This window comes from Ammospiza nelsoni, chromosome 13, assembly GCF_027579445.1.
Source record: "Ammospiza nelsoni isolate bAmmNel1 chromosome 13, bAmmNel1.pri, whole genome shotgun sequence".
Classification (NCBI taxonomy): Eukaryota; Metazoa; Chordata; class Aves; order Passeriformes; family Passerellidae; genus Ammospiza; species Ammospiza nelsoni.
In genome coordinates this window covers 19,987,089-20,002,621 of record NC_080645.1, presented here as the reverse complement: position 1 = coordinate 20,002,621, position 15,533 = coordinate 19,987,089, and the positions used below count along the sequence as shown (strand labels likewise).

Sequence of the window (15,533 nt, the reverse complement as noted above, 5' to 3'; positions counted from 1 at the left end):
TTTCAGGAGACTGCTGGTGTCACCAATTTGAGATGAAATAGTCTTTATCTCTGCTATTTGCATGGGTGGGTGCTCCCCTCGGATCATTACCCACTGCCTGGGCACTTTGATCCCTTTGCAAGATGTTTTTTTGCACCCAACCCCTTTGCAAGATGGTTTTTGCAAAATCCTTTTGGATGACCCTATTTAAAAGGCCCCCTTGGCACAATCCTTCTCCCAGGACCCCTTTTGCGGGGCTCTTTTTGGAAAATCCCTTTTGGAAGCATCATCTACAAGACTCTCGTTGCAGCCCAAAAATCTCTGGCACAGCCGTGGCCTGAAGCATCAGCTGCTCCCAAGGAAAAGTGTGGGGATCCCAGGTCCTTGTAACTCTTTATCCTCACTGGAAGCTCCTGGTTTTTCCCAGCTGCTTCCTCTGGAACCCATCTGCTTCCTTTGGAGCGATTGATTGAGTTTGGGGAATTATTTTGCTTTTTTTTCCCCCTTCCCACCCCACAGTTTGTGCCCTCCCTGTGCTGCTCAGCCCATCCCGAGGGACATCAGCAGGTTTGGGCATGGATTTTGTGGCACTGGAGAGAAGCAGCCTCATTCCCTTTGGATTTCCCCTTAACACCTGCATGGTTTATTTGCAAAAACCCCTCCCTTGCCCATTTGGGTGCCTCATCCCAGAGGTTTTTGATCCGTGTGGGTTTGGGTGTGTGTTGGGAAGGGCTTTTTTCTCCTTGCTGTGGTTTTTAGCACCAGGAATCGAATTGCTTTTCCCTGAAATCCTCACCCACTTCCCACAACGGGAGATGCTCCCTCCACTTCCCTTCCCAGCTCGGGAGATGCTCTGCTGTGGCAGATGCCGGATCCACGCAGGATCACTGGTTTTGTTCCAGCTTTATGGGCTCACAGGTGTGCTGGCACATCCCTGGGGAGATCCCCTGCTGCTCCACAGCATCCCAAACCACCAGGGCTCATCCTGACCCACCCCTTCCCAGCAGAGCCTCACAAAGCCACCGCCTGCCCGGGGGCTGCCGCCTCTTGTCCTGCCCGGGGCTGTCCTCAGGGTGGGTTTAATCCCACCCCTCCCTCCCTCCTCTGTTCCCAGTTCTCCGTCAGGGTCTCAGCTGTTAATTACATTTGCCTGTCAGCCCGGGCTGCTAATCTGCTATCGCCGAGCGGGGAAGCGGGAGGTCAGAAAACAAAGGTGACACCATCACACTGTGCCTCTTGTCATCTCCAATCCAGATTAGTTTCATTGACTAACTCCTGGCTGAATACCACCAGTTAATTATAACGATCACAAACCCTCCCGTTTAAAGCCACACAGCGAGAATTAAGGTTCTGAAGTAAGACTTTAGCTTCATTAATTGCCGGGCTCATTGTGATGGTATTGATTGTTAACGCTATCGCGTGGTGAGTAATGGCTTCCCAGCTCAGAGGGGATTAGGCTGCTAATTGTTGTTGGCCTTGCGCTGACAAGATAGACTTCAGTGGGTGTCAAATCGGCCTCCTTTGTCGGGGACAGCCTTTCTCCTTCCCCCAGCCTCGCTGCTCTTCAAATGAAAGCGATTCGGGGCGACTCGGGGATCGTTAATCAGGGAGGGCAGCGGGATGCTGCTCCCGGCCTCGGCTCTGCTGAGCATCCTTCCACAGAGCGTCCTTCTGGAGCATCCTTCCTTCCTTCCTTCCTTCCCACCCTGCAGCCCGGGGATGCTCCTGCTTCCCTCGGCATTCCCAGCCCCTGGCTCCCTCCTGGGGTTGTGTGGTCTGGGAGGGCAAGGGCATGAGGTGGGGTGTAATGTGAGGAGATGCTGGCACACTCTGGAAGTGGCTGCTGTGCCCACGGGACACACTCAGGGGAGTGGCCTTGCACGCTGGGAAGGTGAGGAGACACTCTGCACACTCAGTAGACACTCTGCACACTCAGGACACGCCCTGCACACACAGGACACACCCTGCACACTCAGGAGATGTCCTGAATACTCAGGAGATGCTCTGCACGCTCAGGACACACCCTGCACACTCAGAACACACTCTGCACACTCAGGGGACACCCTGCACACTCAGGACACACCCTGCACACTCAGGACACGCCTTGCACACTCAGGACACGCCCTGCACACTCAGGGGACACCTTGCATGCTCAGGACACACCCTGCACACTCAGGACACACCCTGCACACTCAGGGGACACCTTGCACACTCAGAACACGCCCTGCACACTCAGGACACGCCCTGCACACTCAGGACATGCCTTGCACACTCAGCCCTCTCTCTGTGCCCCGCTCACTGCCTGGGAGCATCGCTGTCACCCCATCCTGTGACCACAGCCCACTCCTCAGCTGATCCCTGCTGGCCCTTTGGGATCTCCCCCTGACCCAGACTCTGGGATGGAGGGAGCAGAGTTTGGGGTTCGGAGCCCCCCAGGCTGCCCAGGTGGGATTGAGGAATGGGAAATGTTCTCACCAGGCTCCCTGTGCCCTGCTTAATATGGAATTTGGATTTCTCTGCCTTTCCCCTTCTCCACCTTCACTCCATTTCTGTTTTCCCTTTGGAAATATGGCCAGCATCCCTGGGGTGGGGGTAACTTAAAGTACAGATTGTTATGCAAATGAAACCAAAGCCTTGCCCAGGGGTTTCAGGGAGTCCCTCCTTCATCCCAGTGTCCCCAGAGGCCCTGGCCTGTCCCTGGCAGCTCCTGCAGCTGCATTAGGAGTCTCTGGGTCTGCCTTGTGCCAAGGGGCTCTGTGGGACTGGGGGTTTGGGAGTCCCTGTTAGGTGGGAGCAAGAGGCTGCCCCATCCCACCTTTAGCACCACTGGGAACTTCTGGGATGGAAGATGGGGAATCTCCTCCAGTTTGGGAGTCTGGCAGGACACTGAACACCCTGAGTGCATCCCAGTGCCCCAACCCTGCTCCCTGCAGTGTGCAATGCAGCTCCATCCACTCAGCCTCTGGGTTCTCTCCTGGTGTCCTCAAGGGTCTTGGTGTCATCGATTCTCACTTCTTTTTGCCCTTGTGGTCTTTGTGCCTCTTTCTTTCTTTCAGAGATGGGACTTTGGGGTCCACATCCAAGCCCAGTGTCCCATTGGAGCATCCTGAAAGCTGAAACATTCCCAATTGAACATCCCAACCCTGAAGGGTTCCAAGCACCCTCAGATCCTCCAGCTCCTCCAGAGGGTTTCTCCATCCAGCTAACTCCCTTTCTCCTAACTTCTTCAATCTCTGCTTGAATTCCAGGCTCCTCACTGAGCAGTGAGTCGTCCCCAGTGTCCTCTCCAGCCACCAACCACAGCTCCCCTGCCAGCACCCCCAAACGTGGCCCCATGGGCCCCATCATTGTCCCCCCGGGGGGACACAGCGTGCCCAGCACGCCGCCCGTGGTCACCATCGCCCCCACCAAGACGGTCAACGGCGTCTGGAGGAGCGAGGGCAGACAGGTAGGGCTGGCTTTGGGGCTGCCCTGAAGGATGGAGGGTATGGGGTATCATAGGGCTGGCTTTGGGGCTGCCCTGAAGGATGGAGGGCATGGGGTATCATAGGGCTGGCTTTGGGGCTGGAGGGTACGGGGTATCGTGTATGTGCTGCCCACATTCGGTCCCTTCCCCTCCCTGCTGTGTCCCCGAGCTGGCACCGTGCTGACAGCGTGTCCCCCCGTTGTTGTCACCATCCGGAGGGGAGGGCAGGGAAGGAGGAGGAGGAGGAGGAGGGAGGGATAGGGGGGAGAGCAGCTAATTAAGAAGCATCGTTAGTGGTTCTCCTCTCCTCCAGCATGCTACAAGCAGATTCCCGGGGGGATTATGCCACTTGGAAAGACTAATTAAACCACAAAGAGAGGCAGGCTAGGGGATGAGAAACGCCTGGGGCGAGAGGAGGAGATAAATGGAACCGGGATCCCTGGGAGCTCAGAGGGGTGTGTGGGGTGTCAGGGTGCTCCCCAGCCCCGTGTGCCCCCCGTGTCACCCCCGGTGTGGGGATTAACCCAGTGTGGGGGTGTCTGTCTGACACTGCATGATGGGGACACCTCACCCTTCGTGGTGACCTCGGGGCTGGCCCTGCCCTGGAGGGATGGGATGGGGTGGGGAGAGATGGGATGGGATGGGATGGGATGCGATGGGATGGGGTGGGGTGGGGTGGGGTGGGGAGGGATGCACGGGCTGGGGGATGCTGTGGGTGCCACCATCCTCCTCCTCCTGAGCTGCTGAATGGAGAAGGTGCGATGAAAAATCATCATTTTTAAACCAAAACTTGTCTTGCTGGTGGGGTCGCCCCACTAATTGTCAGATCCTGTGGGGTCTCTTGTCACCCCAAGTTGTTCCCCCTTGCTCGGGGTCCCTCCCCAGCTGGAGGGGGTGACCTTCATGCTGACACCAGGGCTGGAGGCTGATGGAAAGCAGCTGAGGCCCTGTGGGAGGGTGCTGCTGCCGGGGGGATTGTGGGCTGACCCCTGGGTTATGGCCCTTATCAAAGGCCGCCTGGATTTCCCCCCGGCCGTGTCACTCCTCCCGGGTGATTAATAGCCCCGGAGAACAAAGCAGCCATAAATCTCCAGGCAGGTAATGGGTGTCTTGCCCTCAGCTCTGCCCTGGCTTCAGCACCTCCTTTCCCACTGGGGCCCCTCAATGCAGCCTCCAGAGCCTCCCACCCCATCCAGCTGCCCTTCCAAAGCCTGGATGCAGGAGATGAATCCTTCCCTGGGTGCTGGTGCCAGCCGGGGCACGCTGGGGACTCCTGAGGGTGTTGGGGTGAGGACACAGCAGTGATTCCCCATCCCCTGCTGTCCCTAATGCCCACCTTGGCCTTGCAGCAGGAAGCAGGGTCACGAGGCAGCAGCAGCAGCGCCGGCCGCGAGCGCCTCATCTCGGAGCCCCCCCTGAGCCAGGAGAAGGCAGGGGGTCCCACCGTGCCCTCCCACCTCCTGGGGACCCCCTACTCCTTCGGGCTGCCCCCCAGCTCCGTGGTGCAGGACTCCCGCTTCCCTCCTCTCAAGTGAGTCTGCTCGGAACGGATGGGAATGGTCGCAGGGCGAGGGCGTCCCCTGCGAGCTCTGCTCCCACCTGGGCGAGAGAGGTGACATCTGCTCCCACCTGGGGGAGGTGACATCTCCTGGGGGGACAGGGAGGGATGGTGACCATCTCCTTGCCCCCCAGCCTGCAGCGGCCCGTGCACCACGTGGTGCCTCCCAGCGCCGTGACCGAGGATTACCTGCGGAGCTTCCGTCCCTACCACACGGCCGAGGACCTGCGCATGTCCTCCCTGCCGCCCCTCGGCCTCGACCCCGCCACCGCCGCCGCCTACTACCACCCCAGCTACCTGGCACACCACCCCTTCCCTCATCCCGCCTTCAGGTGGGCACTCCAAGCCTTGGGAGATACCTCTGCATGAGCTGAGCTTTGGGGTATTGGGACGTGGGAGCACTGAGGGCGTTTTGGGGCTCTCCATCCCTTTCTCCCAGTAGAAGGCAGCGGTTTCTAGGTGGGTTTGGGACACCACCAAGTCCTTAGAGTTTTAAGCGTTGGTGCTTGTAGTTCTCAGGCAGATGCTTTAGTAGGGGCAAGCATCAAGATTTAGGGCCAGGCATGGTGGGGTATCTAATCCCAGTTTGGACCCTGGCTTTCGTGGAGTTCCGTTAATCGTTGTTCTAAGATCTTCTTTGTTGGGGAGGCCTTATTGGCCCATCTGGCTCCTGGGAAGGCACCTGGGGGGTTCTTTGCCTGTCTGAGCATCGCTGCCTCCCCAGGATGGATGAGTCGTACTGCCTGTCAGCACTGAGGTCCCCTTTCTACCCGCTGCCAGCGCCGGGCTCGCTGCCCCCCCTGCACCCCTCGGCCATGCACCTGCACCTCTCGGGGGTCCGGTACCCCCCCGAGCTCTCCCACTCGTCCCTGTCTGCCCTGCAGTCCGAGCGCATCTCCAGCCTCGCCGCCGAGAGGTACGGGATGGTGGGGAGATGATGGGGGGCTCCAGAGCATGGGGATGGATGAGGAGCTCCAAAGGATGGGGATGATGGGGAGCTCCAGAGGATGGGGATGGTGAGGGGATGGATGGGGAGCTCCAAAGGATGCTGATGGTGTGGGTATGGATGGGGAGCTCCAAAGAATACTGACAGAGGACCAGGGGTGGTTTTGGGGTGCTCTAGGAATGCTGGCAGGTGACTTAGGGATTTGGGAGTGCTGGCAGGTGCCAAGGAATTGTTTGAGGTTCAAGGGTGTTCCAGGAGATGCTGAGAGGCATCCAGGGTTGATTTTAGGGGGATGCTCCAAGAGGGATGTCTGGGGTTGGTGCTTTTGTTTTTGTTTTTCTCTCTGCAGGCTGCAGATGGACGAGGAGCTGCGGCAGAGGGAGCGGGAGCGGGAGAAGGAGCGGGAGAAGGAGCGGGAGCGAGAAGCCGACCGGGAGCGGGAGAAGGAGCGGGAACGGGAGCGCGAGCGCGAGAAGGAGCTGGAGCGGGAGCGGGAGAAGGAGCGGGAGCGGGAGCTGGAGAGGCAGCGGGAGCGCGCCCGGGAGAAGGAGCTGAGCATGGTGAAAGCCATGGAGGGGCCCTTCCTGCCCGTGGCCGAGCTGCACGGGCTGAGGGGGCACCCGGCCGAGGAGCGGGGCAAGGCAGTGGAGCCGCTGGCACCCAGCAGAGCAGGTAATGCCCGTAATGCCCGCCTTGCTCCCCTCTCCCTCCAGATGGCAAAGCTGAGGGGGTTGGTGGCCCCGGGAGGTGGCTGGGGACGGGGATGGGCCGTCCTGGCTGCCAGATTGCTTTGCCAGGAGCCCAGCTGCGGCAGCAGTGTCTGTGCCATCTGACTCGGGCTGGCCTGGCACCGTGCCCAGTGCGTGCCCAGCAGCTGGGCTGGCAGCGAGTGGGCAGCCCCCTGAGCTGAGCTCTGACCGGTGGCTGCCCCACAGCTCCAGGTCCTTGCTCACCCCAAAATCCCCCCTCTTTTCCACACCCTGACTCTCCGTCACCCCTTTTCCACCGCAGACAAGCTCAAGGACTCGGTGCTGCCCACGCCGAAGCCCATCCAGCACCCTCTGCACCCTCCACCGGGCTCCCACCACCCCGTGCCCAGCCTCATCCCCAATCACAGCGTGTTCCCCCTGCCCGGGAGCAGCGCGGCCACGGCGCTGCTCATCCAGCGCACCAACGAGGAGGAGAAGTGGCTGGCCCGGCAGCGCCGGCTGCGCCAGGAGAAGGAGGATCGGCAGTCCCAGGTGTCGGAGTTCCGGCAGCAAGTGCTGGAGCAGCACCTGGACATAGGGCGTGCCCCCAGCCAGGCTGAGCCCGAGCACCGGCCCGAGCACCCCAGGTAGGGATGGGATGATTGGGCTGTGTTTTCCCATGTCACTGCTGTCCTTGCTGGAATATCTGTATGTTAACTGGGGAGGACAAGGGAAAGGAATGATAAGATGGGGGGAATGTCTTTATATAGAAAGAGGGCAGGGTTATGTGGGGTATTGGGAAGATGTTGTTCCCTGTGAGGGTGGGGAGGGCCTGGCACATGGTACCCAGAGAAGCTGTGGCTGCCTCATCCCTGAAAGTGTCCAAGGCCAGGTTGGACGGGGCTTTGAGCAATCTGCCCTTGTGGAAGGTGTCCCTGTCCATGGCAGGGGCTGGAATAGGATGATCTTTAAGGTCCTTTCGCCCCACACCATTCTGTGATGCCCTGATATTATGATTTATAGGCTTTTCCCCCCAACCTGTGGCTGTGCCCACCCCCTTACCCTCCTCTGCCCCCCATCAGGCATCCACCACCCCTTGGCCGTGCCCCTCACACATCCCATGAGCCGAAGCCACGGTGCCTGGCCGGTGCCAGCGGGTTCCTGCCACGCAGTGCCAGCCAGGCCGGCTGTGCTGGCAGCACCAGGCGTTCCTGGTGCCCGACATCTGCGCGGCGGCAGGCGCCGAGCCCGGGAGGTGGCCGGGGGCCAGCGGCGAGTGGCCAGGTGCTGCCCAGCCACCAGCCCCGCTAATTGCAGCTCCCCCCTCCCAGGCAGTGGGGCTGGGTGGTGGATGCCTCGTTTGGGGGGCACCTGTGCCAAGCCCGGGCAGTTTGGGGGGCAGCAGAGCGTGCCCACAGCCCCGGATTGATTGACAGGGCCTTGCTCGCCCCCGTGGCTGAGCATTTAAGCGGTGCAGGCTCATCCAGGCAGCTCTGCCGCCTGCTCCCTTTGTTATTTTTGGGTATCCAGGGGATTAGCGCGGCTCATCGAGGATAATAAGGAGAGGATCACGGGGCGGCACAAAGGCGAGCGCCCGCCGCAGGCTCCCTTCCCATCCGCTCCTCCCACCCCAGAGCAGAGAGGAGGCAGCAAGGTCACCCCCAGACACCTGCAGCTGGGGATATTCCATCGCCATCCTTTTCCTGCACCCAGCGGGGCGGCAGAGGGATGGATCCCGGGGGGCAGGCGGTGACTCCGCGGCGGCGCTGGGCTGAACTCGCTGCTCCGCGCGCGGAGCTCCGGGGCGCTGGAGCGGAAAAGTGTTAAATGCACAGCTTGGGCACATGAAATATTTATCCTGTAACGGGCTGGCTCCGGCTCCTGCTGTCAGAGGAGGGCTGTGCCGGGGTGCTGCCCTCGCCACGGGGCTGTGGCAGGGCTGGCGGCTGACTTGTCCCCACGCCGGGGTCAAGGCTGGGGTCTCCAGCCCTGTGCTCCTGGGATGCGGCCACATCCATGCTCAACCTGCCCATGCACAGCCCTAACTCTGCCCCCATCCCTCAGGTTTGTGGCGTGGAGGGGACAAGTGTGGCAGCCCCACGTGCATAAACCACTCTGGGTGTTCCTAACAGGCGTGTTTTCCCCCAAAATCCCCCAGGGCTGGAGCGCTGCCAGCTCTCCATTGGCAGTGCCAGCTCCTCACTGCCCGGTGCTCTCCTCTCCCCGCAGGCTGGGATCGAGCCGCCACGAGCCGAGCAGCCGGGAGCCAGGGCAGCACTTTGGCGGGCCCCCACCCCTCATCTCCCCCAAACCCCAGCACCACCCCGTCACCACGTCCCTCTGGAACCCCGTCTCGCTGATGGAGAGCCCCCCCGACCCTCCCCGGCGCCTCCCCGAGCCCCACGCCCTCCACAGCCACCCGGCGCCCTTCGAGCCCGGCCGCCAGGGCATCCCTCTGGTGAAGGTGGAGAGGGTTTTCTGCCCGGAGAAGCTGGAGGAGGGCCCGAGGAAGAGGGATGCTCTGGAGAAATACCCGCCGGGACGGGAGCCCGGCGCCCCGGAGCACGGGGCCTTCACCCACACGCCCTTCCTAGCTGAGCTGGAAAAGTCCACTCAGAGCATCCTGAGCCAGCAGAGAGCCCCGGGCACGCCGTTCCCCGAGGCCAGCAAGCCCAGCTCGCCCTACAGGCCCCCCCAGCCCCGCGCCCAGGACCCCATGTACATCTACGACGAGTTCGTGCAGCAGCACCGCAGGCTGGTCAGCAAGCTGGACCTGGAGGAGCGGCGGCGGCGGGAGGCCCGTGAGAAAGGTGAGGGAGCAGGGGTGTCCCCCCCGGCACCGGGGGGCTCCCGGGGGGCTCCCGGGGATGCCGACGTTCCGAGCGCTTCGGTAAACCCTGCTGCGCTGCAGACGTGCCCCATGAATAAATGATGAACTGGAGCTAATAAGAGGGTTTTAAATATTGATGGGGCTGATGGAGTGGGGATGAGAACAGCGATGAGGAGGAGACAGAGAGCTGGGAGGGGCTGGAATTGCTGTCCCCGCTCCAGTGGGATGGGGGCTCCGCCACGGTGTCCGCAGCCTGTGCCCCGTTGACCCCCTGCCACCTGTCCCAGAGCAATGCCAAGAGGATACACAGGGATGGGCCATGCTCTCCGAGGTGCCACAGCTGGTGGAGAAGGGACAGGGCTCCATTGGGTTGCACTCCCCACATCACTCCTCTCTGACATCCTACCCTGCTGCACCCCCATCCCCAGTGGGGTTCCTCAGGTCCCCAAGGTGTTCCCAGCCTCCCAGCAGCCTCTCCCCCTCCCCAGGGTACTACTATGACCTGGATGACTCCTGTGACGACAGCGACGAGGAGGAGGTGCGGGCCCATCTCCGCTGCGTGGCTGAGCAGCCCCCGCTGAAGCTGGACACGTCCTCTGAGGTACTGGTGGCACACCTGTCCCCTCCCTGTCCCCTGGCGGAGCAGCCCCTCCTTTACACCAGTTCCCAGTGCCCAATGTAGCCATCGCCCCACATGTGTGCAGAGGCACCAGGGGGATGATGAGGATAGGGATGGAGATGGGGATTGCAACAGGGCTGAGGGTGGGCATAAGTATGGGGATGGAAATGGGGATGGCGATAAGGATGGGCATTGGAACGGGAATGGGGTTGGGATGAGGACGGGGATAGGAATGAGAATGAAAATGAGGATGAGGGGAATGGGCATGAGAATGGAGATGGGGAATGGAGATGGGGATGGGAATGGGAATGGAGATGGAGATTGCAACAGGGGTGAGTGTGGGCATGAGGATGGGAATAGGACTGAAGATGAGGATGGCAGTGGGCATGGCAATGAGAATGGGATGAAGGCGAGGATGGGGTGTGACCCTGCTCTGCTGTGCCCCTGCTCGCCCCAGAAGCTGGAGTTCCTGCAGCTCTTTGGGCTCACCACGCAGCAGCAGAAGGAGGAGCTGCTGAGCCAGAAGCGGCGCAAGCGGCGGCGGATGCTGCGGGAGCGGAGCCCCTCTCCGCCCACGGTGCAGAACAAGCGCCGCACGCCCTCGCCCCGCCTGCCCCTCTCCACGCGCTACAGCCCCGACGAGATGAACAACAGCCCCAACTTCGAGGAGAAGAAGCGCTTCCTCACCATCTTCAACCTCACGCACATCAGCGCCGAGAAGAGGAAAGGTAACAACCATGGCCCTGTGCATGCTGGGGCTGGGGGTGCTCTGGGGGATCTGCCTGGGGCCCTGAGCTCGCTCTGCTGAGCTGAGGCTACACTAAAGCTCAGCTTCCCATGCTGCAGACAAGGAGAAGCTGGTGGAGATGCTCCAGGCCATGAAGCAGAAGACCACGCCGGGCGCCGTGGTGGTGAAGAGCTCCCCGCGGGACAGCCCCGGTGCCCCCAGCACTGGTAAGTGGCCCAGGTCCTTGCCCTGGTCTTGGGCTGGGGGGCACAGCTTTGCCTTGAGGGGCACACACAGTCCTGGCTGCAGCCAACTGCTCCTCCTCTTCCCAAAGAGCCTCCAGTGCCTCCGCTCCTGCTGGACCTGGATAAACCCGTGGGCATCGCCGTCTCCGTGCCGGAGGTGCCGAAGGTGGCAGAAGCCTCCAGGTTGGAGCAGCTGAGAGCCCAGGAGCCAGGCAGGCCCAAGGAGCCGGGCACGGCGCCGGAGAAGCCCCGGCTGAGCGATGGGCACCCGGGGAAGAAGGCTCTGAGCATCCTCAGCTACGTCAGGGGTCCCCTGCCCAAGGACATCCCGGTGCCGCTGTCCCACAGCATGAACGGCAAGAGCAAGCCCTGGGAGCCCTTCATTGCTGAGGAGTTTGCCCACCAGTTCCACGAGTCGGTGCTGCAGTCCACGCAGAAGGCGCTGCAGAAGCACAAAGGTAACCTTGGAAGTTGTTGGGAATTAAAGTCACTTAAAGAATCATCAGCAAAGCCAGGTTTAGGGTAAAACCAGGATCACAACAAAGTTCGTTGGCAAGGTTCTCTCTCTCTCCTGTTTGTTGGATGGTTAAAACACTCTGAGAAAAAGCAAACAAAAATGCCAAGTCAATAAATAAACCCCAAATAATCTGTGTGGAGGCTGGAGGTGGGGGAAACAAAAGGATAGGAAAGGGTAAGGACAAAAAGGAATGTTGGAAGACCCTTGTGTTGAGTCACAAGTTCAGAGTAGATCTCTGTTCTAAACTGAGGCTGGACTTGATCAACAGGTTATGTTTAAAGGCTCAACAGCACTTAACTTAAATTTAACAGCACTAAAACTTAACAGCATTTAAACTTAATTGATAATTTATTAAGGGATTCTTAGAGAATTTACTATACCACAAAACAATAACTTCCTCACAGGCCTAACTTACAAATCTAAAGTAATAGAGTAATACTCTGCACTGAGTGCCACGTTGAGCCCTCCTTGAATCCCTCCAGGGATGGGGACTCCACCAGCTCTCATGGCAGCTCCTTCCAGTGTTTAACAGCCCTGCCAATCAAGAAATTCTCCCTGGTGTCCAGGAAAAGCGGCAGGGATGCAGGAGCCTGGTTGGGTACTGGGATATCACCCCCTTGTCCCCCACCAGGGTTTGGCACTGGCAGCCTCATTGCTGGAGCTGAAGATTAGGGATAATACAGCTCCAAAGCCTCCAAACTCACTCCATTGAGCGGTTGAAATAAATAAAATTTTCCCAGTGCGCCAGGAGTGATAAAAACCCGCCGGTAATACCCCAAAAAGTCTGGGAAGGGTGGAATTAATCCTTGAGGGGCTGAGGGGAGCGGGCAGGGGCTGACTGTTGGCTGCCCACAGGGGGGACGGCGGCGGAGCAGAACCACAAGCTGGACACCTCCATCCACTACAACATCCCCGAGCTGCAGGCGCCCTCCCGCCTGGCCCCGCACAACGGCACGGCCGAGGCACCGCCCCGGCCGCTGCCCCCCCTGCCCCGGGACTCCGAGGACGAGGAGGAGGAGGAGGAGGAGGAAGACGAGGAAGAGGAGGAAGATTACCCCAGGCCCAAGTGGCAAGGGATCGAGGCAATTTTTGAAGCTTACCAGGAACATATAGAAGGTAAGGGGTGTTGGGCAGGGAGGGTGAAATGCCAGTTTGTGCTTTGGGAGGTGTCGCTGGTTTCTGCTGGGGTGGGCCGGGGAAGCACTGGGGGGTCTCCAGCAGTGCGGGAGCAGCATGAGAGCAACAGGCAGTGTTGTTGTTTTTGCAAAAATTAATGTGTGCATGAAAAGTCAGTGTGTTCATAGCTGCCCAGTGTCCTCCCTGAAGGTTCCCCACGGGCAGTGCCAGGGTTGGGAACGCTCTGGGATGCTGGGGGCAATCACTGCTGGCTGGGCAGAGCCCAGAGCAGGGCTGGCACTCTCCGTGGGTGGTGCAGGGAGCTGGAGGAGCCGTGCTCAGCCCTTGTCCTTTGGCTGTTGCAGAACAAAACCTGGAGCGCCAGGTGCTGCAGACACAGTGCCGGCGGCTGGAGGCCCAGCACTACACCCTGAGCCTGACAGCTGAGCAGCTGTCACACAGCATGGCGGTGAGTGGGGGTGGGCACACAGTCCCTGGGCACACATCCCCTAGTCTTCCATCCCCTTGGACACCCATCCCCTGGGCACCCCATCCCTATGGCACACTATGCCCTGGGCACCAGGATCTGTGGGTGCCCAACTTTCTTGGGATCTTCTTGGGCACCCCAATCCTCCCACAGCACACCCATCTACCTGCATTGCACCCATCCTGTGTAGCACCCATTCCCTGCAGTTCCCCATTCCGTGCTGTATCCCAAACACTGCACTGCCCATTCCCTGCAGCCCCCATGCCGTGCAGTGCCCCATCCACGCACTGCCCATTCCGTGCTCTTTCCCAAACCTTGCAGTGCCCATTCCCTGCAGCACCCATTCCCTGTAGCACCCATTCCCTGTCCATTCCTTGCACTGCTCATTCCCTGTCATGACTGTTTCCTGCACTGCCCATCCCTTCACTGCCCCATTCCCTGTCCATTCCCTGCACTGCCCATTCCCTGCACTGCCCCATTCCCTGTTCCCTGCACTGCCCATCCCTTCACTGCCCCATTCCCTGCACTGCCCATCCCTTCACTGCCCCATTCCCTGTTCCCTGCACTGCCCATCCCTTCACTGCCCCATTCCCTGTCCATTCCCTGCACTGCCCATTCCCTGCACTGCCCCATTCCCTGTTTCCTGCACTGCCCATCCCTTCACTGCCCCATTCCCTGTTCCCTGCACTGCCCATCCCTTCACTGCCCCATTCCCTGTTCCCTGCACTGCCCATCCCTTCACTGCCCCATTCCCTGTTTCCTGCACTGCCCATTCCCTGCACTGCCCCATTCCCTGTCCATTCCCTGCACTGCCCATTCCCAGCACCCTCCCCACCCTCTCCCCCTGCCGTTCCCCTCCCCTGGAGCTGTCTGACCATTCCCATCCCTGCTGCCTGCAGGAGCTGAGGAGCCAGAAGCAGAAGATGGTGTCGGAGCGGGAGCGCCTGCAAGCCGAGCTGGATCACCTGCGGAAGTGCCTTGCCTTGCCTGCAATGCAGTGGTCTAGGGGTTACTTCAAGGGGTATCCCAGGTGACGCTCCTTGGGCCAGGCCGAACATATAGTCTAGAAATAATAATCTATTTTATTACCTTGAATATTTAATATTTTTCACTGGGAGGTTTGAAGCTACGAAAATAAAAATTAAAAAAAAAAAAAACAACACCGAACGGGAAAAAAAAAACAAAAAAAAAAAAAACAAAAAAAAAAAAAAAAAAAGAAGAAGAAGAAGCCCAAACCATGACAACAAAATCATTAATAATAAAAGGAAGAAAACAAAACAAACAAAAAAAAATAAAAAGAGAAATAAATAAATGGAGAATGTGCCATGCATGAAGCAAACGGGAGCCGGGAGGAGCCGGGAGCCCATCCCACGGCCAGCAGCCCCCGGCATGTCCCCTCCTGTCCCCTCCTCGGGGGGCTCTGAAGCACCCCCCGCCACCCACCCACACTTTATAACGCTCATTTTTGTTGGTTCTTTGGTTCTTTTTTCTAAAAAAAAAAAAAAAAAAAAGAAAAAAAAAAAAAGGAAAGACAATGAAAAGACTCCACCGACAACACTAAACCCGGCGGGGCCCCGGGTGCTGCCGGATCCCGCTCCCAGCACGGCACCCCCAGCCCGGGGCTCCCCCTGGAAATGCACTTCGCTATCAAAAAATAAAGTCAATAAACTGGTTGAAGGTCCCTTTTTGTTCCTGGTTGGTGGGGAAGGGGCAGGGACACGCGTGGGGTCACTTTGTCACCCCGGCTTTGGGATTGAACAGGCGGAAAAAAAAGAGGAAAAAAATAAAAAGGTGCTTCAGCCTTGTACTGTGTATATATATTAAAAAACAACAAAGTTTTGTATGTTTTTATTGCTTTAATTATTGTTATAAAAAGCTTGCCTTTTTTTTAAGATGTTTCTGCTTTTTTTTTTCCTTTTTTTCCCCCCCCTCCTTCTCCCTCCCTGTTTTTGCTTTCTTTCTAGTTTGTTTTCCTTTTTTTTTCCTTTGGCAAAAGGATTAACTTGCTTTTAGTGTTTGTACTGCTGCTGGTCGGGCCAGAAAAGATATTGAAATGTTTTAAAAAGAATTGAAACCCAGGAAAAATAAATCCCCTTTTCCACTGGGGCAGGTCCTGTCCCACCACCAGGCCCTCGAGAAGCTGAGCCTTTCCACCCTTCTGTGTTTTTTTTTTATTTTTACCCTTTTTTCTTTGCTTTCTGGGGCTTTTTCTGCTCCAGCTGGGTCATCGTGGGTGTCACAGTGCTGGGTGGTGTCTGAGCCTTGCCCAGGCTCCATCTGCCAAAGGAAAAATCCCAAGGAATTGCGTGGAGAGGGCGGAGGGTTCGGGGGTGGGTGGCACTGGGGTGTCCTTG

At 58.9% G+C, this 15,533-nt stretch overlaps 1 protein-coding gene across 1 annotated transcript in view; it reads left to right on the top strand.

Annotated features, from left to right (window-relative positions):
• The window catches only part of GSE1 (Gse1 coiled-coil protein), a 105,481-nt gene extending 90,758 nt beyond the window's left edge, over positions 1-14,723 (top strand). Inside the window, exons 4-17 of the mRNA XM_059481344.1 lie at positions 3,228-3,427; positions 4,795-4,976; positions 5,138-5,335; positions 5,728-5,919; positions 6,299-6,621; positions 6,961-7,285; positions 8,868-9,448; positions 9,957-10,069; positions 10,545-10,815; positions 10,919-11,041; positions 11,149-11,517; positions 12,432-12,692; positions 13,058-13,161; positions 14,079-14,723. Coding sequence (XP_059337327.1) covers positions 3,228-3,427; positions 4,795-4,976; positions 5,138-5,335; positions 5,728-5,919; positions 6,299-6,621; positions 6,961-7,285; positions 8,868-9,448; positions 9,957-10,069; positions 10,545-10,815; positions 10,919-11,041; positions 11,149-11,517; positions 12,432-12,692; positions 13,058-13,161; positions 14,079-14,213 — 3,377 coding nt within the window. The 3' untranslated portion in view covers positions 14,214-14,723. The remainder of the gene's footprint in view (positions 1-3,227; positions 3,428-4,794; positions 4,977-5,137; positions 5,336-5,727; positions 5,920-6,298; positions 6,622-6,960; positions 7,286-8,867; positions 9,449-9,956; positions 10,070-10,544; positions 10,816-10,918; positions 11,042-11,148; positions 11,518-12,431; positions 12,693-13,057; positions 13,162-14,078) is intronic.
• The last annotated feature ends 810 nt before the right edge of the window (positions 14,724-15,533 follow it).